The sequence below is a fragment of the Marmota flaviventris genome, chromosome 7 (assembly GCF_047511675.1).
Source record: "Marmota flaviventris isolate mMarFla1 chromosome 7, mMarFla1.hap1, whole genome shotgun sequence".
NCBI classification, from domain to species: domain Eukaryota; kingdom Metazoa; phylum Chordata; class Mammalia; order Rodentia; family Sciuridae; genus Marmota; species Marmota flaviventris.
In genome coordinates, this window is record NC_092504.1 from 84,877,355 (window position 1) to 84,900,638 (window position 23,284).

The 23,284-nt window shown below is 34.6% G+C and overlaps 1 protein-coding gene and 1 non-coding gene across 14 annotated transcripts in view; both read right to left on the reverse strand.

Moving 5' to 3' along the window:
- The window catches only part of Ank2 (ankyrin 2), a 652,896-nt gene that overhangs the window by 162,408 nt on the left and 467,204 nt on the right, over positions 1-23,284 (reverse strand). For all 13 annotated transcript variants that reach the window (XM_071614451.1, XM_071614452.1, XM_071614454.1 and 10 more), the window contains exons 3-4: positions 4,500-4,598; positions 1,979-2,077 (exon numbers count right to left, since the gene is read on the reverse strand). In XM_071614451.1, the coding sequence (XP_071470552.1) occupies positions 1,979-2,077; positions 4,500-4,598 (198 nt within the window). The remainder of the gene's footprint in view (positions 1-1,978; positions 2,078-4,499; positions 4,599-23,284) is intronic.
- LOC114092919 (small nucleolar RNA SNORD103/SNORD85) lies at positions 4,924-4,996 on the reverse strand. The gene has a single exon (XR_003582826.2). It is a non-coding gene; the product is annotated as a small nucleolar RNA SNORD103/SNORD85 (small nucleolar RNA).

Genomic DNA, 23,284 nt, shown 5'->3' on the forward strand with positions numbered 1-23,284 from the left:
AGATGTTACACTCTGGTATGATTGTGACTATAATAAGATAAGCTTTAGCTTATTCTCCTTGAAAAGTCGCCTAAGCATGTGCATTTCCAATAACCACTGTGGAATAATGGATATTATAGCTTTAACAAGCACTTATTTTGCAGCATTGGCAATCTATCAACTTTTATGACATTACTATGTTCAGCTTATCCATTTTGAGAATGTAACCTTGTTATTTTTATAAATACTAACAGCGCTGATGTATATGTAAATTTCCTATTAAAGTAAGGGAAGCGTTCTCTGAACAATTGAACTTAACCTGCCTTCATTTCTGTGATTTGTAAGAATTCTATTGATTGAGACGTGTAGTTAAATCTACACTTAATGAAATTTACTGCAACATCTTACACCCAGTTTTCTCTCACATTCTTTAAAGCAATAGTTCTCTGGACCAGCAGCATCAGAATATCTGAGAACTTGTGAAAAATTAAGATTCTCAGGTACCATCACAGAATGGAGTCACAAACTCTGAGGTAGGACCTAGAAATGTGTTTCAACAAGCCTAGCAGGTGATTGTGATGCAAGGATGTTGTTGGAAAACCTCTGCTCTAACAGAAAAAGATGCTCCCTTGGTATAAGACAGTCTTTATTCCTACTTTGGAGCAGTGAATTTTGTACAGTTTTTGTCTCCAAGCTTAAGATGCTATTATACATTATTGGACATACTAGTATTCATTATAGATGGTATCAAATTTTGAAATTTTATGTAATAAAGACTTCAGGCTAAGGCATATTTTTAATTCATATGAAAATATTGATGTGTATTTAAAAGTTGTAAGAAAAAAGAATTGTCACCACTTAAAACACTAATGTACAGTGTCCTACCTGTCACAATTTTAATGGATTTTTTTCCCCTTGTAACCAAACTAAAAGAAAACATGGCTGGTTCTAACCTTTGCCTTTAGTATTTCCTGGGTCTAGAACTTGTGTAGTCTATACAACCAGGACCACGTGTATGTGATGAATAAATGAAAAAAGAAGAAATAAATGTTTCTAAACAAAGGTAAGATGGTGATGTTATCTCAAAGAATGGATAAAAAGAAGCTGGCTTATTCTGTCAATATTGCCCATGATGTGGCCTGTGTACTCAGAAAATCTACTGAGAAACCTGAAAAAAATAAGAGAAATATTTTTGTGCATTTTTTTTTTATTGACAGCGGGGTAGGGTGGTGCAGGTCACTAGCCCCAAGGCCTTGTGTATGCTGAAGGAATGCATTTCATTAGTAATATACACAATCAAATCCTGAATATATGCATTATAGATACCAAGAGTAAAACTTTGGGTAAAACATTTTTTTCTCTCTCTTTACCAAAAAAAAAAAAAAAAACAAAACAAAAAAGAAAAATGGAGCCAACTTAATAGTAAAATTTTGATTAAATAAGAATTGTTTAAATGTTTTCTTAAGTTCATTAAGAACCTGCATTTCCTCTTTATTACTGTGTGCATCAGAAGGCTATGGGAGTGAATTCTGCCTATTTCCCTTCAGGTTTTAGTAAAACCCACATTTGAAGTTTAAGAAAACCAAAATAGTGTGCTTCCCACTTAACAGCAGACTTCCCCAGTAGAATGTCAATCTTTTGAGAATTTTTTTAAATTTAAGGAGAAAGAATACTTTCATAGAGCCATACAGAACTGGCATAAGTAATTCATATTCACGGATGTCACTGTGATTCTTTAAAAAATCACTATTCTTTTATAAAATACTTAAAAATAATGATAGACTTACATTTGTCAAGTGTTCAGTTACATCAAAAGGGAGATTACAATATGTCAAGAAGTAAAAAACTTAATTGCATGAGTTAATAAAATAATTTGCTTAAATAAATGACAGGATTTATAATAAACATCCCTGCACAGCAGCTAGATAAACATATTAAAGCAACTTCACAAAACCATCCCAAAATAAATTTATCTCCATTAGAGAAAAATCTGTAATACCTGAGACTGTGCATTAATATTGGCTCCTTCCTTAACAAGAACTTTGACAACTTCTGCTTGTCCAGCCAAAGATGCAATGTGAAGAGCAGTATTTCCTTTCTGTTTTGGAGAAATAAAGTAGAAAATGTTAGAGGTTCTCCAATTTTGTAAAAATCAAAATGTACAGGCATTTTCAAATGAATACAATTTATCATTTTATAACAATAGTAGTCTTCCCACCTACTTGTATTTTTCTACCATTGAAAATTGACAATTTTCTCTAGTATCTCTCATTTCTGTTTTTCATAATATTGCTCTAATGTTAAGACATAGGAAGACTATTCTCATTGAATAAAAAAAAATTGGGATGTGGGTGCATGAATGTGTGTGACAATATCTCATGACACTCATGGGAGTTAATCAACAACTAAAGAATGCATCTACAAGGAAGTTCTAACTTTAAAAAGAGTTTACTAAAACATTGAATGTATTTCACCTTGCAATGAAACCTAGGGATTCTCAGTGGTAGTTGTGATTCTAGATACAAGAGCATGTGGACACTACTCAAAAATATTTTGAGAATAAAAAAAATAAATCTTACATGAATCATAACATTGACAATGAATTCTACTATTTTTTAATACCTTTTTGTTGACAGACCTTTATTTATTTATATGTGGTGCTGAGAATCGAACCCAGTGCCTTACATGTGCCAGGCAAGTGACTACTGCTGAGCTATAGCCCAAGCCCTGAATTCTACTATTTGATACATAAAAATTTATCATTCACAAAACCAATTGTCATTGAAAAATAATTTAAACCTTCTGTGAAAATAAAATATAGGTAAAGAGATTAAAAATACTTGTGATGTAATCAAAATAAGTAACAAAAAATGGGGAAAAAAACCCCAGATATCTATAGATTCCAAGACAAAGTTCAGACAATAGTTCAATTTCTGCTACCAAGCTACTTGTGAGGCCACTAACCCTTCACTTACTATGCGGGGACTCAGTGTCCTTCTTATTAAAGGAATTTCTTTTGGGAGGGAGGTGCCTGGAAAATTCTACAACTCTAATCTAGGATTAAAAGAAAACCTATATTTTAAAATCTCAATAGAGTCTAAAAGAAAGGAAAAATGAAAATAATAACACTTCAACAACCAAAAAGTTGTTGGTTTAATGAATACACTATATTAATATGGGCAATTTTGGAGGCAAATAATTTTATTTACCCTCAAATATATATTGTTTAAGTAATTGTTTCACGCTTATTTGATGTGCTTAAGAGAAATATTTATATGTTCAAAGTAGGTAATTTACTACATAAAGTGAACTTATATTTTAAGTTCTTTTGAATTGCCTGATAGTTGTTTTTAAATTTTCACAGGAATTGTTCTTTACTATACTATAAGTCGGACTAATGTACATTTTGGTAGTTATGCATGAAGCATTGGAAATGTAGGTTATCTGACCATATTTCTAATTTATTCCTGAACTCTTTGTCCACTAAGCCTGGGCCTACACCTGAGTGTGTAACTTGTCTCTCCCCCTCTACCACAGAGTATTGTCACACTCTAGTTCTCTCAACAGGGTTAGCTATAGCTGGTTACTGATTTTAGTTTTCCAAATAAAAAGTTTACTTTTAACAGACAAACATCTGTCACCACTGATGATATTTTTTTAAAGTCTATTATTTATAACAGACATGTCAACAAGTTCAAATGTATTTTAACAAAAACAGCATCCACAAGGGATCATAGCTTCTAGTAATGCCAAGCATCTTGTGTATTTCTTTAAAAGTGAGTTCCAGTTGGGCATGGTGGGGCACTGTAATCTGAGCAGCTAGGGAGGCTGAGGCAGGAGAATCAGAAGTTCAAAGCCAGCCACCTCAGCAATTTAGTGAGGGTTTAAACAATTCAGCAAGACCCTGTTTCTAAATATGAAAAAGGGCTGGGAATGTGGCTCAGTGGTTAAGTGCCCTGGGTTCAATCCCCAGTACCCCCCTCAAAAAAAAGTGAGTTCCAAGTTCTTTATAAACACACATTTATAGTGAAAAAAAAATCTAATCTTACTCTAGTAATTCAATCCAAAATCCAAAAGCTCTTTTCCATTAAAGGATTCTGTATATTCCCATACCATGTTGAATGAATACATTACAAGATATGTCAATTTAATTAAAGTATGAAAATTACTTGTTCATTTCCACTGACAAGTTTGCCACATCAATTTACTTTTAAAAAATGAATTAATCTTAGGGAAAAATGGTATTATTCACGGAGGAATATATTGATCTAGTCCTCTTTGTGAATCAAAACAGGAAAGACAAAATATTCAATGCTAGATTTATTAATGTCTTCAGTCTCATGTCTGATAAATCCTTAAACAAAAGATTCAAACTAGTTTAAATGGGAGGACTTCCACTGTGGTCGTGTAGTTATGAATTTCAATGCTCCAGGGAACCTCTGAAATGCACACTGGGAAAAGAAGCTCCAAAGTAAGTCCTCTTTTCTAAGGAAGACAAGTTCTATCAGCATGAACATTACCTTAGTGGCAGAATCCACCGAGGACCCTCGTCCCAGCAGCTCCTGCACCAGCCCCACGTGGCCTTCCTTGGCAGCCAGATGGAGAGCGTTGAGTCCATTCTGAGAGAAGAACAAGCAAAATCTCAGAAGAAGAGTTATGATGAAGTGTGCCCATCGAATTCAAACACAGAACCCAGAGAACACACAGACTCTGGTGAGTCTGTCGGTCTGCCTGCCCGTCTGTCTGTCTCTCTCCTCTTTGTAGTCTCTTTAATCTATTCAGTTCAGAGACTGCCTTTTAGTGTTTCTGATTCCGATAAGCAAAAAAGTAAATATTCATCAGAAACATGAATTTGGCAACTTCATTTCAACAAAACATCTTTTTTTTTCTTTAATTAAGGAATCTCTACTCTTCTTTTTTATTTTTATTTTATTTTTACTCAAAACTGGATCAGAATAATGCTCTCATCAACCAACTATAATCTAAGTGAGGGCAAGTGTATATCATCCTTGCCAGAGGAATCTCTACTTTTTCTAATGAGAAAATAAAGAGAATAATTCTACAACATTTATTTTGTTGGGCAAAAAATAAAATTTTGCCAAGTTCCTAGAACATATAGAGCTTTAAATTAATCTTACTTTTTAACAAGTAGGAGAAAAATGTTCCTTTTATAAAGTTAAAACCACAGGACAATTTATTTTATTGGTGAATTATAATTACACATAATAGTAGGCTTCATTGTGATATATCTGTACCTGCACATAGAATAATTTGGTCTTATGCATATCCATGTACCTCCCAGTTCCCTCCCCAAAATCCCTACCCTCTACCCTGCTGGTCTCCCTTCTATTTTCATAAAATCCTTTATCCTCCCACCACCTCTTCTTTTCTCTCTAGCTTCCATAGGACAATTTTTAAAGCAATACAACTCTTCAATGATAACACTTTACTTAAAATACATTTTGCTGTATGGCACTAAACAGCCTTTCTTTAAGCAAAAATTTAAATTTTATCTTATATTATCTGTTAAAACTATAACATCTGGTTCCTATCTATATAAATCTGTAAAAAGTTTTTTACTGCAGCATTGAAAAAACTCATTTAGCACATCATTATTTAACATAATATACAGTCAATGCAATCTTTACCAAAGTATCAATGATATTTTTCATAGAAATACAAAAATCACTCCTGAAATTCATGATACCACAAAAGACCCCCAAAACTAAACAATCTTAAACAAACAAACAAAAACCCAGAAGGCATCATACTATTTGACTTCAGAATATATTACAAAGTTATAGTACCCAAAACAGCATGCCCCTGGTGTAAAAACAAACACATACACTTATAGAACAGAGAACCCCAAAAGAAATCAACACACTTGGCCAACTGTTTTTCAACAAAGGTGCCAAGAATACACATTTGGAAAAGGGTGCCTTTTTCAAGAACTGGGGCCAGGAAAACTTGATATCCATGTGCAGAACAATGAAGCTAGACCTCTGTCTCTCACTAATTCCAAAAATCAACACAAAATAGATTAAAAACTTAAATATAAAACCACAAACTATAAAGCTACTAGAAGAAAATACAAAGCAAATGCTTTGTGACATTCACTGGCCAGAGCAGGATTTTTTTTTTTTTTTTTTTTTTTGGAAAGGACTTCAATAACACACAACAAAAGCAAAAATAGACAAATGAGATTACATCAAACTACAAAGCTTCTTCTGCTCAGCAAAGGAAATAGTCAGCAGAGTGAGAGACAATATTTTAAAAAGACAGAAAATATTTGCAACTACATATGAAGTTTGAAAGTAGATCTGATCATACATAGAAGAAGAAACATAGCTGGGTGTGGTGGCCCACACCTGCAATCCCAGCAGCTCAGGAGGCTGAGTCAGGAGAACCTCGAGTTCAAAGCCAGCCTCAACAACTTAGCAAGGTCTAAGCAACTCAGTGAGACCCTGTCTCTAAATAAAAAACTGTAAAAAAAAAAAAGGGGGGGGGGGTCTGGCTCAGTGGTTAATCCCCAATTGAACCCTTGGGTTCAATCCCCAATACTAAAAAGAAGAAGAAGAAACATATTAATATATTTGCTGTACAGTAATTATACTTAATGATTTTTAAATTTTTTTTTAGTTGCTGATGGACCTTTATTCATTTATTTGTATGTGGTGCTGAGGATGGAACCTAGGGCCCCACACATGTGAGGGAAGCGCTCTACCACTGAGCCCCAAGCCCAGCCCTTACTTAATGATTTTGATATAGAAAGTAGTCAGCCTTTTATGTTTCAATAAAGAAAATAGGTAATGTTTGCTTTTTTTTTTCCTTTGCAAAACAGCCCTGGTTCCTCATCCACATTTAACTTTGAGTAGCCAATAAAGTTGTTCTACAAAACATGCCTGTATGGTTTGGGCCCATTTACTGACACCAAATGGTAGAAAGTGAAGAACTTCTAATATTTTTTATTACATTCCTAGAAAAATTAACAAATGAATCAAAAAGATAATAAAAACTTGAAAAAGGTTTTGATTGCCCCTTGCATTCAAGCAGTATGAAAATGTTAACGATGTTAAATACAGACAGGTGATTCACAAATGAAAATTGGTTTTTGCTCCTACTACCAGATCAAGGAAAGCATTACATTATAAAGTTGTTTTCTGATCTAATTATTGAACATCTAATCTCTTTGGTAATAGGTAATTATAACTGATATACACCTATTCTGGGGACAAGCAGAATGACCATAAGGTAGGAATTTAAAGGTGATAGTTAAGGTACTTAAGAGTTTAATCTTAACTGTTGTATCAAGAAATTTGTAATGTTTTGAACAACCAACAATAAAAAATTAAAAAAAAAAGAGTTTAATCTTTTCTGATACCTTCTGATTGCTACATATTCTTCTGCATAGCCATCACTGACTTTCCCACACTTTTTAAAGAAGTCTTTGGCTCTGTATATGGAGAATTGTGTAAACGTTTTGGAGTATGGATCAGTTACTTCAGTAAGAATCAAATGTTCCAGCAAATGGAAGTTGTCCAGATGGCCCAGGAAGCAAAAAGGTAAGGAATGTCACATTTGAAGATGTCTGTGGTTAGCAGTAGGCTTCTTTCCTTTCTCTGCTTCAATCGGGTTTTAGAACCCAAGAATTTCAAAGGACTGTTTAGATTATCCATGGTAATGATTCACTTCCTACTCAGCTCCAGGCCCTAGACAGAGCATCTACTCCATAAATACTGCCAGATAAATGAATTAATCTAAAGAGGAAATGTTTGGTAAAGACTACTTTTATAAAAAAAATTAAAACTATTTAATGCATTTTATATAAAAAGATAATGGTCTCTATGATTTATAAACTTGCTTATATCAGGGCTTTTGTCCAAATGGGATTAGACATTTTTGATTTGGAGATATTTTTTTCCAGGTGTCTGAGGCATGATGGAAACACCAGATTTATTCTGCCAGAACATATCATCTCTCTAAAATCTCATGTCATATAATTCAGGAGTCTTCTAACTTTAGAGGCAAATGTTAAACTTGGTTAAGTGACAAAATCTACATGGATGACTTTCTGTATTGATCCACTCTTTTTTTTTTTTTTTTAAATAAGTACCAGGAATTGAACCCAGGGATTCTCTACCACTGAGCTATATCCCCAAGAGACATATCCCACCCACCCCCTTTTTTTTTCAAATTATTTTGAGACAGGGTCTTGCTAAATTGCCCAGGCTGGCCTCAGCCTCCTGAGTCACAGGGATTACAGGCATGTGCCACACTGCTTGACCAATCTCCCTCCCTCCCTCCATTCTTTCCTTCCTTCCTTCCTTCCTTCTTTTCTTCCTCCCTCCTTCCCTCCATTCCTTCCTCTCTGTGGTACTTGGGATTAAACCTAGATCTTTGCACATGCTAGGCAAATGCTTTACCACTGAGCTACATCTTCAAAGCTGTTGATCCACATTTTATGAATGTCCTTTCTAAGACAAGAGGAATGAGGTATTAAATTATTTTATCTCCTCTACTCTCTTTTAGTTTAAAAAATGGACCATTTTGATGATCATTTATGCCTCATTAGATAACCAAAGTGATCACTTTAGCTTTGCGGGGAGGGCAGGGTGTACCAGGGGATTGAACTCAGAGTCATATCACCACTGAGCCACATCTCCAGCACTATTTTGTATTTTATTTAGAGGCAGGGTCTCACTGAGTTGCTTAGTGCCTTTTGCTGAAGCTGGCTTTGAACTGCTATCCTCCTGCCTCAGCCTCCAGAGCTGCTGATGTGTGCCATATGCCCAGCTAACTAGCTTTTTAAAAAGTGGTCTTATCTGATGTCAATGTTTACTAGATGTTAGAAAAAGAAAGTTTAACCTGTAAATTGAAATCACCAACCAGCTGAGGGAAGATGGAGAAGGGTTTCCCATCTAGAACAATCAGAGCACTCTAAGCAATTACTCCAAACAGATTCAACTCTGTGGTTAAGCCTCTGGCCTCTGAGCTATTATCAGCTGAAGGAGGAAAAGAAGGAAGCATCTTCACAATATTTGCCAGTAATTTCCCTTCCAGTTTCTTAATTTTAGTATTTCCCCCATTATCATATCCCTGGCATAGGAAAATTAATTTTACTACAAAAATTAAAAATCAGGACTTTTGCACCCAGACTGTCAGTGGTTAAACATTTACAGACAATATCACTGTTTGAATGGCAAAGTTGAAGGTGCTTTGACATTTTTTAAAAAATATGAGCTGGAAAGATGGCTCCTCAAAAGCCAAATTCTCTAAAGTAGAGTAGCCTCAATCTGTTCTTTACTTAGCTCTAAAATTCTAAAATACAGATAACAGATGGAATCTACCAATAGGAAATCTTGTTTATATTTCTAATATACAGTCAGGCATTATTAATTATTCATCAATCCTTTATTGCTTAAAATGATTGTTCTAAAGTGGCTTGAAAAATCATCTCCTCCACAGTAGTACCCTGAATGCCACTTTAGAGACTCAAAATAGAAAGAGTTGAGGAATAAAATGTTTTTTAAAAAGGTGTAAAATGTCTCTTTAATCCCACAAATGACAAATCGAGGTCGAGAGCATTTATAACACTCTGCTCCATCACATCTGGGGATGTGGAAATATCTATTTCCCCTTGCACTCTACAGTAGAAGCTCATCTGAAAACTTCCACTTGCTTAAGACCAGCTCATGAGAGTCACCAAACTTCTTATTTCTAAAAAAGTTTTTCAATGTATTTTTTTAAATTGTTGATGGACCTTTATTTTATTTTATATGCGGTGCTGAGAATCCAACCCAGTGCCTCACACATGCTAGGCAAGTGTTCCATCACTGAGCCACCACCCCAACCCCAAACTTCTTATTTTTGTTTCCATAAATATGGGGAAAAATGTGTTAAAAATTAACAAAGGTACAAAGACATGACTTTCAATCTAGAAACTTATGAAACCCAAATATATTTTTAATTAATCATTTCAGGAGAGGGTATCCTCAGGAGGACCCCAGTGACATATTACTTATCTTAGTTGACTCCATGGAGTTTACTCTTTATGTATTCCAAATGTAGCCTACCTCATTTTCACAAAAGGAAGCCATTTAAATCTCCAACATATGAAAGAGTATTCTCTCAACAAATGGCCAGCTTTCTTGTAACTAAGTCTGACCTTCTAACTTAAAAAAAAAAAAAAAAAAAAAATTAAGGAAAAGTTATCTTTTTGAGGGGAGACACAAAGTGCCCATTATAAATCACTATAGTATAGTCACATTTTATTGGAAGATTAAAAGAATATGATTAAAATTTTCTTCTTGAGGAAATAATTAAAAAACAAAACTGTTATGCAAATCAAATTCAGGATACACATGTGTGTTCAAAATTTTTTAATACTAATACGTACTACTACTACTGAAACTAGAGTGGCTTTAAAGACACAGATGGGGGAAATTCTAGTTACAAATACTATATATAAATTCTTCTGTTGCCTTCTTTTAACATGGAAACATTTGGGATTGCAGTCATATTTCTAAATACATGTCCATTAGCAGCTTTCTTTATGCTAATGTCTTGGTTTGGGAATTTTTGACCACAAATAATTTTAACTAGAAGTGGAATATGTTGTCAGGTGTAGTGGTGCACACCTATAATTCCAGCTACATAGGACACGCTGGGGCAGGAGGATCGTTAGACTTACCAACTTAACAAGACCCTGCCTCAAAATAAAGAATAATATAGAAGGGCCTGGGATGTTGGTCTGTGCTAGAGCATCTACCCCACATGTATGAAATACTGGGTTCAGTCCCCAGTAACACACACATACACACACACATGCAAATATGATAGTTATCAGAAAAGCAACTTGTATCAACAGGACTTAAAATGTTTTATTTTATGATCATGAGCTAAAATAAATTACATGAAAATGGAGAGTGACAATACTATTTAAGGATAGAACTAAGTTGATTTATTGAGAATAAGATATATAATGTTTTTGGTTAGCCCATTCTGGGAAGTCCTATGGGTAACAATTTCTAAAAATCCAAACTTCCCACAGAAGCCACATTGATGCTTTTTAGCAGAGAGTAGTCACTTGATAATACTGGCCCAAAGTTCAAAAGAGGTTGTTGTTGCTAAATATTTTTACTTTGTCTGGTAAAGGAGTAGAAAGAAGACAGACATGCAGAACTGGGCAGCCTCTTTATCTGAGTGGAGAAACAGGGCACCCTCTAGCAATTCCCAGTAGTGCCTTCTGCACATGTGGTGTTTGAGGAACTAAAGTCCTTTCCATTTCAAGACGTTAAGTCTCTGCATTCATTAGAACATTCATCATAAGCTTACTGAGTTCTGGCCAAAGTGTATCTGAAACAATTTGTGTTTAACAGAGACATTAACTCTTCACTCCCTAGATTAATATCAGGATTGATACTCAGTTAGATCACCAGAAAGCAATGTGTCTGGAACACATTATTTCTATTCCCTAGAGAAATGGTTTCACTCAATTATGAAACATGATGACCCGTTTGGTTTTTATGTAAGATGGATATAAGAGATGTCCATCTGAGCAAGATTTTATGGCCTTGTGTTTATAGAATATCTATTCTCTGGATTAACTGTTACTGAAGTCAGTAACAGGAAAAAGTTTTATTTAAAAAAAAAAAAAAGCTCTTTTCTTCCTTTTGCTAAACTTTAAAAAAAATCATGTAATTTACTGTCGTTTTTTGCTAGTTTCCAGCAGACACAGGATAAATTCAATATCCATATGAATTAAGTTACTCTATCCTCTAGTTCTCTATTCTTTTTCCTATGTATAGTTTCATTTTTGACAATGTCAAAATCACAGGATATGTGAACATGTGCTGTGCCACCAATAAGTTATTGAAAAAAAAATTCATTCCTTTTGACCTCAAAACAGCACTGAGTTAAGTGTCATTCACACTTAGATTACCTATTTTGACACCACTAAGCATGTGTCAAAATAGGTGATCCCCTACCTCCTAATTATACTTTGGATCAATATGATGACTGATTCTAATCAGCTACTCAGTCTCACAATACTGACCAACAATTTGGGGAAAAAACTTAGAAATGTATTATGGTTAAAAATTTAAGATGAATTGATAAGAATTAATTAAACCTGAAAAATAGTAGGCTAAGCACTCAGTTAATATTCTTAGTATGCTAGAGGGAATAAAACACCATTTGTGTTATAATTCTACTGAATAAATAGAAGGAAAGTAGATGAATATAAAGTTAAAAATTTTGCAAAAAACAAGGAAAGCCTATGGAACAATTGGGTTAATTAGAGAGAATTGGAAATATTTCCTTTTAGGTGCTAAAAGAGTATTATTTGTATGCAATTGACTGTGCTTTTTTCTCTTTCATTTTCTTCTAATTTCCTTTTTTTTTTTTCCTTCTTTAAAGTGTGGCCAACTGCAGGAATAGTAACATGGTGTTGGAAACTATAAGAAATGCAATCTGTTCTTGCTCTGCTACTAACCAGTAGTTAGAAACAAGTTTTAGGTGAGTAACCCACAATGCCCTCTACCAATATCATATAAACAACAACAATAATGGTAACAATGATCATCATCTCAATGGATGAAAATGTCTATTTAAGGCAGTATGATGACAGATAAATAGATGAATAGTTATGAGCATCAGTTATGTACTAAACATTGTGTAAGCTACTTTACATATATTATTTTTTTACTCTCATAACAACTCTCTAAAAAAAAGGCTGTTGGATATGAGTGTCTACCAATTAATGATCTTAAAAAAATTATTAACTCAAGCTGTATAGAGTTTAAAACTGGAAAGGATCTTGGATATCTGGTAAAATAACATAGATGAGCAAACAGAGTTCAGAAGTGAGTACCTAGCTAAGGTCAACATGGAGAATGAAACCCACTCTCCTAATCATCACTAGAATTGAAAATGTGAGATGAGTCATAAGAGCCCAGACTTGACATTGAATGCTCTCCAAGGAATATTCTTAGAATGTAGAGTGATGAGATGGAAAAAGTGTAGATTTTACAGGAATTAGCATTGCATACTAATCCAAACCCTCCCTGCCATTTCCCCACTGAGTAAACACTAGTCCCTGCATCTTCAGAAAGGGACTGTGGTCTTCACCTGATGCTCTAGTAAAGCAAAAACAAAACAATAAATTAAAAAAAAAAAAACAGTTTGGCAGATGGTATGTGGTACCAGTTACTAGTTTTCATATCCTACTTGCCATACCAGAAAATATTTTAATATCAATACTGAAAAATTAAAGGCTTTCCACATGCAAATTGAAGTATACATGTCTTGATGTGTCTTGTACATTTCATGTAAACCCAAGTCCTTCTAGAAAATGTTACTTCATAGATAATTTCAGAGATTCATTATAATTATTTTTGATATTGGAAAAGAATACAGAAATGGTTTACACTATAGTATCATTGCATATGTTAGAGAAGCATTTGTTTTATATACTGTATCTATAGAAGAGTACTTATTCAAGAATGATCTAGTGATATTCTAAGCATAAAACAGAAAAAGTCATACTAAATATGAAAGTTATAGAAATTGTCCTCCTTGTACACTGTAGCACTAAATCACAATAACAGTAATGATCCATTCTTAATTCCAGCTGGTCCTGACCATGGTATTGAAATTAGTAAATATGATAATCTTAGGGTGCTGATATTGCTGATAAGGCCTCCCTTCAAGTTTAGTGGCAAAAAACATGAAGCTGATAAAGAGTATGAACAGATTTGTCGTACAGAGATGTGTTACCTACAGCCTTCTATTGAAATATGAATTTAGGAGGGAAGCATTTTAGCATGATGATATGATGCATTGAGGTATAGATCCACTTTAGCAATGATCAACACAGGTGTTAGATTCTCTACATGCAGATATAGACTAATTTCTAGCAATAGTTTAAATATCTGTCAATTACACAAGTTGAACAGAAACCAACCAAATCAGCTACTATGGATAGGTCCTTGATATTGGTTTACTTAAGTTAATACTGATAAAAAATATAAACTTGAATTTTTAAAACAATCAACAAATATCCACTGAGCCCTTATTGTAAGCAAGATATTGGGCTTCATAGATCTTTGAGTACCAGGCAAGGTATCACTTTTCATACTACAACTTTAGAATAATGCTATTTCTATATATTGTTAAAATGGCTAAACAGACCAAGTAGTTAAAAAACAAGGTCATTAATGCTACTTTGAAACAATAATGAGCATATCAATCCTAAAAAAGTTATCTTTTTTGTTTAGTACTTCTATCAAAATTTTATGAAGCAATATTGTAATTGTTTACAATGAGATTTATGATACTCTAGTCTCTATTTCCCTTGCTGATTTTATTATATATTTTGCCCATTGATGGATTTTCCTAAGCTCATATAAAACTAGAAGATGAAACCCCAGGTACAGCAGATATGCAATAAAAATTTTTATAGAGTCGTTTGAGTGTTAGTTAAACTTCTGTCACATCCAGAAAAGCCACAGAGTTGTCCATTCCAAAAAGTTGAAGAACAGAATCAAGAAGATTTTTATGGTTTATATGTGAGGTGTTGTGCTTTGGATGTGAGGTGTCCCACTAAAAGCTCACGTGTGAGACAGGGCAAGAAGGTTTGGAGGAGAAATGATTGGGCTATAGCCTTAGCCTAATCAGTGAATTTATCCCTCATGGGTTGGATCGGTAACTGGAGGCAGGTGGGGTGTGGCTGGAGGAAGTGGTCCATGGGGGACATGGCTATGGGCTATGTATTTTGCATCTGGAGAGTGGAGTCTCTCTCTCTCTCTCTCTCCTTCCTGATCATCATGTGAGCTGCTTCCTTCTGCCACACACTCACCATGATGTTCAGCCTCACCTCGAGCCCCGAGGAATGGAGCCTGCTGTCCATGGACAAAGAGGCCTTTGAAGCCATGAGCCCCGAAATAAACTTTTCTTCCTCCCATAAAATTGTTCTGAGTCAGATCTTTTAGTCACAGCAGCAAAAAAGCTGACTAAACAAAGATGCAACTAAACTTACGTGAAGGTTAAATTTTGTGTCAAAATCAATTTAACAAAACAAATATGGTTTTGTACCATAGTACGAATTCATAATTTATACAAACTTAGCAAGGATTTGCAAGGTACCCACCAAGTGCTCAGCTCTAGCTACCAGGTTCTAAGGGAAGCAAAGGCCACATGGCATAGTTTCTGTCCCTAAACAGCCCACACATACTCTTATTAAACCACTGAAAAATAATATACACTTGTCAACAATTTTACTTTTCAGATCTCTGGCTACCTTGCTTTATAAATCTTACAAGTTGAATGAAAGGCCCTCAGTCTAAGTCTTATACTATTAGAAAAGTCCAATTAACTTCTGTAACTTCTTTAATTGTATTAAAATGTAATTTGGATGGAGGCAATTAAAATAGATGAGTTCCTAAAATATTTCAGAAGTAAGAGATAGAGAGAAAATGGTCACATTTAAGGGCAGTGATAGAGAAAACTGGCACCCCAGAAATCCAAGCCCCCTCCCCCTGGGTTTGGGGCTCTTGTGTCAGAGGCACCCCTAAACCAGGACTTCCCAAGAGAAGCCACATCTGTAGATGACACAAATACAAATATTTATGAAATACTATTTACAGCTCCATCTTCCATCAGCACAAATGACCTTAAAAAAAGGAATAATCTGTATAATGGGGGAAAAATAAAACCAACAAAATAACCCATTTAGTTTTCTTCCATCCATTCTCTCTGTATCCATCCATAATTTATGTGCACCTCTCTTACCTCTTCATGGTAGCCTCCTTAAACTAAGACAACTTGTTTCCTGTGATGGAATTAAGTATTTATTTAGTTGTGATGATAAAGAAGGACAGAGCAAACACTGTGTCATCTTTGTCAAATATGATTTAGCTGTGTCCTTGGCTGGTCTCCAAGGTCTCTGATTTAATAAAGTATAAACTGTAGGTGATCTAGGAGTAAATTTGTTTTATGGGTGACTTTTTATTATTCTTAAGTGTTTAAGGTTTTCTTTTTAATTCCCAAATGATGAATATTTCATGAGCTATTTGCTACGACCTTGTCAATTTAAAAATATTTGCAATAAGACTTGGAATTGGGTAAATCACTGATCATTTCATAGGGAATTTAGAACAAGAATGCGTTGAAGTACACCACCTTACGTTGTCCACTTCCAGGTCACTTCTCCATTGGGGCATTCCATCGAGTGCTGTAGGCCAGTTGCTCCCTTTTGGGCACTGGTCTTTCCTCCTATCTAGTTCCAGAAAATGTTTCTATCACATAACCCTCAAATTTAAAGAATGACAGTTGAGTCAGCTTCAGAGAAAAACTAGTTATAAAATTTATCCTCAGAAGCTTATTAAGAACAAGAGAGGTACATTTCTGTAATCCCAGAAGCTTGGGAGGCTGAGCAGGAGAATTGCAAGTCAAAACCAGCCTCACCAACTTAGTGAGGTCCTAAGTAATTCAGTGAGACCCTGTCTCAAAAAAATCAAAAGAGTTGGGGATGTGGCTTAGTGACTAAGCCCCTGGATCAATCTCTGGTACAAAAAAAAAAAAAAAAAAAACAAGAGGTGAAGAGTCTATGGGTGCTGAGGAATAAGTAGTTGATGAATGAAAGAATAAGAAACAATCATTATTATAGTTTATATTTTACATAATCATAGTATAACTTAAATATATATTATATTTTATAGGTGATAGAAGTCAAGTAATTTCCTTCAAAGATCCCTACCACTAGACTAATAAGAGGACAAACAAAAAAATTTATACATAGATCTGTCTGATTCATAAATCCATGCTCTGTAAGGTAAAATAACTAAGCCATAAATCAGTGATTCAAACAGTAGGACACAGCAGGGTCATAAAGTCAGCATATTGTCAACCAGCATATTTCAAATCATGAACTAGAATAAAAGAAAATAGAATGCACTGTGCATGGCAAGTGTTCAATTTTGTGAAATTTCATACACATTTGCATACACATGTGTATATACATGTGCACAAAAAAACTAAAGATGTTTAGATGAGACCTGAGACATGAGGTCATCTTGTGGAAACAACATGTCCTTTCAAACCAAATAAATAAAGTTGGTGCTCCCATAGATCGTGTTAAGAGCAGATGATGGATGCTTAGGAATAGTTTTTATAGTGTGCTTATTTGAATTTTCTGAACTCATTTCTATTTTAACAAGTGTTGCAATGCAAATAAGAAGACTGACAATGAGATGAAGCAAAAATATTCATTTTGCAGATCTATGCCAAATCACTATGAAACCATTCACATTTGGGGCTACAGAGTGAGTGGGGTCTAGCAGAGAACACAACATAAGCAACAGAAAGCTTCAGTTCCTATTCTTTCTCTCCATTACTAAAGGCATAACACAAATTTTATCCCTTGGTACAAAGGAGAAATGTTCCAGTCTGGCGATAGCTACTTATAAGATAGCCTAATTTAATGCATGTTAATGTTGTCTGGAATCTATAAAGTAACTAATTATAAGCTATTATTTTTCAGTTAGATTCAAGAGATAATAAAACATAGATTTTTAACTCTGTCCTTCCATACAGCTATTTTCTTTTCTTTTTAATATTTTGTTTTAGTTGTAGTTGGATACAATACCTTTATTTTATTTTTATGTGGTGTTGAGTATTGAACTCAGGGTCCCACATGTGCTAGGCAAGCATTCTACCGCTGAGCCAAAACCCCAGCCAGCCCCATATACAGCTATTTTCTATTACTGAAAGTTGGTTAAATATGATGAGTTAAATTAGGCATTTTGAGTTCAATATATAATGTTTACCTGGGCTAGTAAAGTATTAATTGATGCAGAAATGACATTTTAAAAAGCATTTTGAATTCCAATGAAACCTAGGAAGCAGGTGTGTAAAAGAAACTTGACCCACTAATAGCCACCCTTATCAGTAATTCAAAGAACTGCTATTTGGCTTCTGAAGTTTTAACTCTCCTAATTCCAGTGTCATTTTCACACAGTCTCATTTTTTTTTTGGTTAAATTCATTTTTATGAGAAATTATAAATTATTTTTTAGTAGTTAATTTAATATATATATTAAGGAAAATGGTCATATAAATCTCAGCAAAAGAAAATTATTTAAACTGCTTATTATAATATTCATGTTTTAAAGGGATTAAACATTAAATTTAAAAGTAAGCAGCAAATTATTTAAATAATAGCTAAAAGTTATTATGGCTTATTTTTATGAGTCAAGCACTCTTTAAGCATTTAATTGCATTAAATCATGTAATCCTGAATTGAATATTGAAAATTAGGAACTGGTGATTCTAGCTTTCAAACTGCACTCTTAACTCTCCTTGTCTTAACAAAAAAATGAAACCAAAGGAAAAAGATTCTATGGATTCTGCATTATAACTCTACTTCACGTTATTTAGACCTTAACTTCTTATTAGACTTATATATTATCCTGTGGAATAGAAAATATATCAGTCTCTGAAAATTATCTTTTTGAAGCTTCTAGACCTATGTGAAAATTAGAGTTCTAAAATGCTATGTTGTCATATGCATATCAAGCTTAGATAGTCTCTTTTTTTTCAAACATGGCTTTGTTTTTATTTTTATTTTTTTAATTCTTTTAGTTTTTATTTGAAAAGCAAAAGTGAAAAGAATGGGTTACAATGGTTGATCCCTCAAGATTTTTACAGTAATAAAATTCTGTGATTCTAAAACCAAATGACAATTAATAAGCATAATTTTCAGTTTTACAGATACTATTAAAAGAAGAGGTTTCATCTCTGTATATTGATTATTTTATATTTCAAGCAAACCATTTCTAAAGAAGGCATTAAAAATCTGCATTTCACCCCCCAACATGGAATTTATCAAGCAGAGGAGCAGTGTGTATCAAAATCAACTAGTAACTTTTTTTCCAATGAAACAAAAGAATTCTGTAGTGGGACAGCCTAAGGTGCCTCCAGAGGCCAAGGGTAAAATCAGAGTGAGAGGGAGAAAGAGTCTCAGGATCTCAGAGGAAAGGAAGTAAGAAGGAAACAGAACTCAAAAAGTTCTGAAGCTATTTCTAGTCTGTGCTCTATTCTTCTACTTCTAATGAGACACAAGTGAAGAAACATTTTTGGACGTAAGACATCAAACTCAGATTAAAATATGGTACAAAGTTTTAATATTAATAAGCAATTTCTTAAATTCAATAAATAAAAATAACTGGATATCAAGAATTCACACATCTTTTGTTAGGTTGATTCCCAAGTATTTTATTTTTTTTGAAGATATTTTGAATGGAGTGGTTGTCCTCATTTCCATTTCAGAGGATTTGTCGCTGATATACAGGAATGCCTTTGATTTATGCGTGTTGATTTTATATCCTGCCACTTTGCTGAATTCATTTATTAGCTCTAATAGTTTCTTTGTAGAGCCTTTTGGGTCTGCTAGGTATAGAATCATATCATCTGCAAATAGTGATAATTTAAGTTCTTCTTTTCCTATTTTGATGCCTTTAATTTCTTTCGTCTGTCTAATTGCTCTGGCCAGTGTTTCGAGAACTATGTTGAACAGAAGTGGAGAGAGAGGGCATCCCTGTCTAGTTCCAGATTTTAGAGGGAATGCCTTCAGTTTTTCTCCATTCAGAATGATGTTAGCCTGAGGCTTAGCATAGATTGCTTTTACAATATTGAGGTATGTTCCTGTTATCCCTAGTTTTTCTAGAGTTTTGAACATAAAGGGATGCTGTACTTTGTCAAATGCTTTTTCCGCATCTATCGAGATGATCATATGGTTCTTATTTTTAAGTCTATTGATGTGGTGAAAGACTTATACAATGAAAACTACAGAACCCTAAAGAGAGAAATAGAAGAAGATCTTAGAAGATGGAAAAATATACCCTGTTCATGGATAGGCAGAACTAACATCATCAAAATGGCGATATTACCAAAAGTTCTCTATAGGTTTAATGCAATGCCAATCAAAATCCCAACGGCATTTCTTGTAGAAATAGAGAAAGCAACCATGAAATTCATATGGAAAAATAAAAGACCCAGAATAGCAAAAACAATGCTAAGCAGGAAGTGTGAATCAGGCGGTATAGCGGTACCAGACTTCAAACTATACTACAGAGCAATAGTAACAAAAACAGCATGGTACTGGTACCAAAACAGGCGGGTGGACCAATGGTACAGAATAGAGGACACAGAAACCAATCCACAAAACTACAACTATCTTATATTTGATAAAGGGGCTAAAAGCATGCAATGGAGGAAGGATAGCATCTTCAACAAATGGTGCTGGGAAAACTGGAAATCCATATGCAACAAAATGAAACTGAATCCCTTTCTCTCGCCATGCACAAAAGTGAATTCAAAATGGATCAAGGAGCTTGATATCAAATCAGAGACACGGCGTCTGATAGAAGAAAAAGTTGGCTACGATCTACATACTGTGGGGTCGGGCTCCAAATTCCTCAATAGGACACCCATAGCACAAAAGTTAATAACTAGAATCAACAAATGGGACTTACTCAAACTAAAAAGTTTTTTCTCAGCAAAAGAAACAATAAGAGAGGTAAATAGGGAGCCTACACCCTGGGAACAAATCTTTACTCCTCACACTTCAGATAGAGCCCTAATATCCAGAGTATACAAAGAACTCAAAAAATTAGACAATAAGAAAACAAACAACCCAATCAACAAATGGGCCAAGGACCTGAACAGACACTTCTCAGAGGAGGACATACAGTCAATCAACAAGTACATGAGAAAATGCTCAACATCTCTAGCTGTCAGAGAAATGCAAATCAAAACCACCCTAAGATACCATCTCACTCCAGTAAGATTGGCAGCCATTAGGAAGTCAAACAACAACAAGTGCTGGCGAGGATGTGGGGAAAAGGGTACACTTGTACATTGCTGGTGGGACTGCAAATTGGTGCAGCCAATTTGGAAAGCAGTATGGAGATTTCTTGGAAAGCTGGGAATGGAGCCACCATTTGACCCAGCTATTCCCCTTCTTGGTCTATTCCCTAAAGACCTAAAAAGAGCATGCTACAGGGACACTGCTACATCGATGTTCATAGCAGCACAGTTCACAATAGCAAGACTGTGGAACCAACCTAGATGCCCTTCAATAGACGAATGGATTTAAAAAATGTGGCATTTATACACAATGGAGTATTACTCTGCATTAAAAAATGACAAAATCATAGAATTTACAGGGAAATGGATGGCATTAGAGCAGATTATGCTAAGTGAAGCTAGCCAATCCCTAAAAAACAAATGCCAAATGTCTTCTTTGATATAAGGAGAGTAACTAAGAACAGAGTAGGGACGAAGAGCAGGAGAAGAAGATTAACATTTAACAGGGATGAGAGGTGGGAGGGAAAGGGAGAGAGAAGGGAAATTGCATGGTAATGGAAGGAGACCCTCAGGGTTATACAGTGGAGGAGGTAGAGAGAGAGGAGGGGAGGGGAGGGGAGAGGTGGGGAGGGGGGAGGGTGGAGGATGGGAAAGGCAGAGGAGCACAACAGACACTAGTATGGCAATTTGTAAATCAATGGATGTGTAACTGATGTGATTCTGCAATCTGTGTATGGGGTGAAGGTGGGAGTTCATAACCCACTTGAATCAAAGTGTGGAATATGATATGTCAAGAAATTTGTAATGTTTTGAACAACCCACAATAAAAATTAAAAAAAAAAAAAGAATTCACACAACAAAATGCTTACTGAATATTTGTTTTATACCAAACATTCTAGTAAGAACCAAGTCTGTATTTCAAGGTATCCATACAAAAGTTGGCAATGTTATTAAAGAATTACAATGACTTCTAATATTCTCCCCATTTTTTACAACATTGATTAAAAATAAGTCAAATTTGGATTCTAGAAGGAAGAGAAAGGAGCGAGAAAGGAGAGAGCCACTGAATAATATAAGTTAGCTTTTAAGTGTTGTCTAAATAGCATATCATTTATCTATTTTCCATTATTATAAAACAAATTCCTCTAAATAACATTTAATATATACTTCTGAGTTAGACTGAGATACACAAGCTCCTTAGCCACTTCATACTCTGAGCAATTACAAAATTTGGTTCTGTTCACCAAGTTATTGTATTTGTGCATTTCCTCTGTATATTCCCAATAAGACTTCTCACAGGCAATAAATCCTATTCACAGTAGTAACCTTCACATCTAACATAATACCTGGCACAAGAAAGAGGGTACTTCACTAATGTTTGCATCATGAATGAGCTAATGAATAGTATGTACAGTATGGAAGAAAACAGGAATCTGATTCATTCATCCATTATGTCAGTAAATGGAATCAGGTTATGGACAACCGGGTTATTGAAAAAAAATATTCGATAAGTATTTATTGACAAGTCAGGTACAGATGCATCCATTTCCAGCTTTTGGAAACACTATCAGGAGACATTTACTCTTATAGTCTGAAGCTGGGCCTTGTTAACATATGTAAGTAGGAATTGGACCAGAGAGAAACATTATTTTAAAATGGTCTTTGTTAGCCTGGATCTCTGGATGTATTCTTAAGGAACAGAGTTCCATGAGAATCTTTGAATTTTACTCTTTCATTTGAGTGCCAATCTAAAACACGTTAATAGAAGTGTAGTCTGTATCATCTGAATAATCACATTTACTTAGGTACCATCTACTAATTTCTTCTTCTTTGTCATGTTTGTGATTGTGCTGATTTCAAAAAATCAATTACAGGGAACACTCAATTTTTAAAGCAGCATTTCTCAAGCTGAGGCACGCAGATGTATTCTCAGCAATTTCCCACTCTTAAGTAGAAGAAATACGGCCTTCACAGGTGGTTTGTAAACAGAAAATGATAAGACTTGAGTCTTTGCATCTAGAAAGCAGAGTAGTATGACTTAGTGTTCCTAAGTGTTAGGAATTGTGCTACGTCCCCCAGAACTACCAATGGTCTGAAAGAAATAATGACTATTTTGACTAAGAAGATTTCTAGCTAAAATCAGAAGAAATAAACTTGTTAGTATTTGTCCAAACTTGTCCTTCCAGTTACTCTATCTTCGGTGAAATCATCATTTGTATAACCCAACTTTTTGTTAATAAACTCTTATCTAATGACAACCACCAAGGTCATAATTTGGTCCCTAAGAAACCGTAGTAGACAACATAATGGGTTGTTGTAACATTTCAGGCCTCAATAGTCTCCCTTTGAGGTAGAGAAACATATTGTAAAGATTATATGTGTGTGTACAATACAATGATGAGCCTGTAGTAGACTTCCAAAAAAGGTAACTACTACTTGAT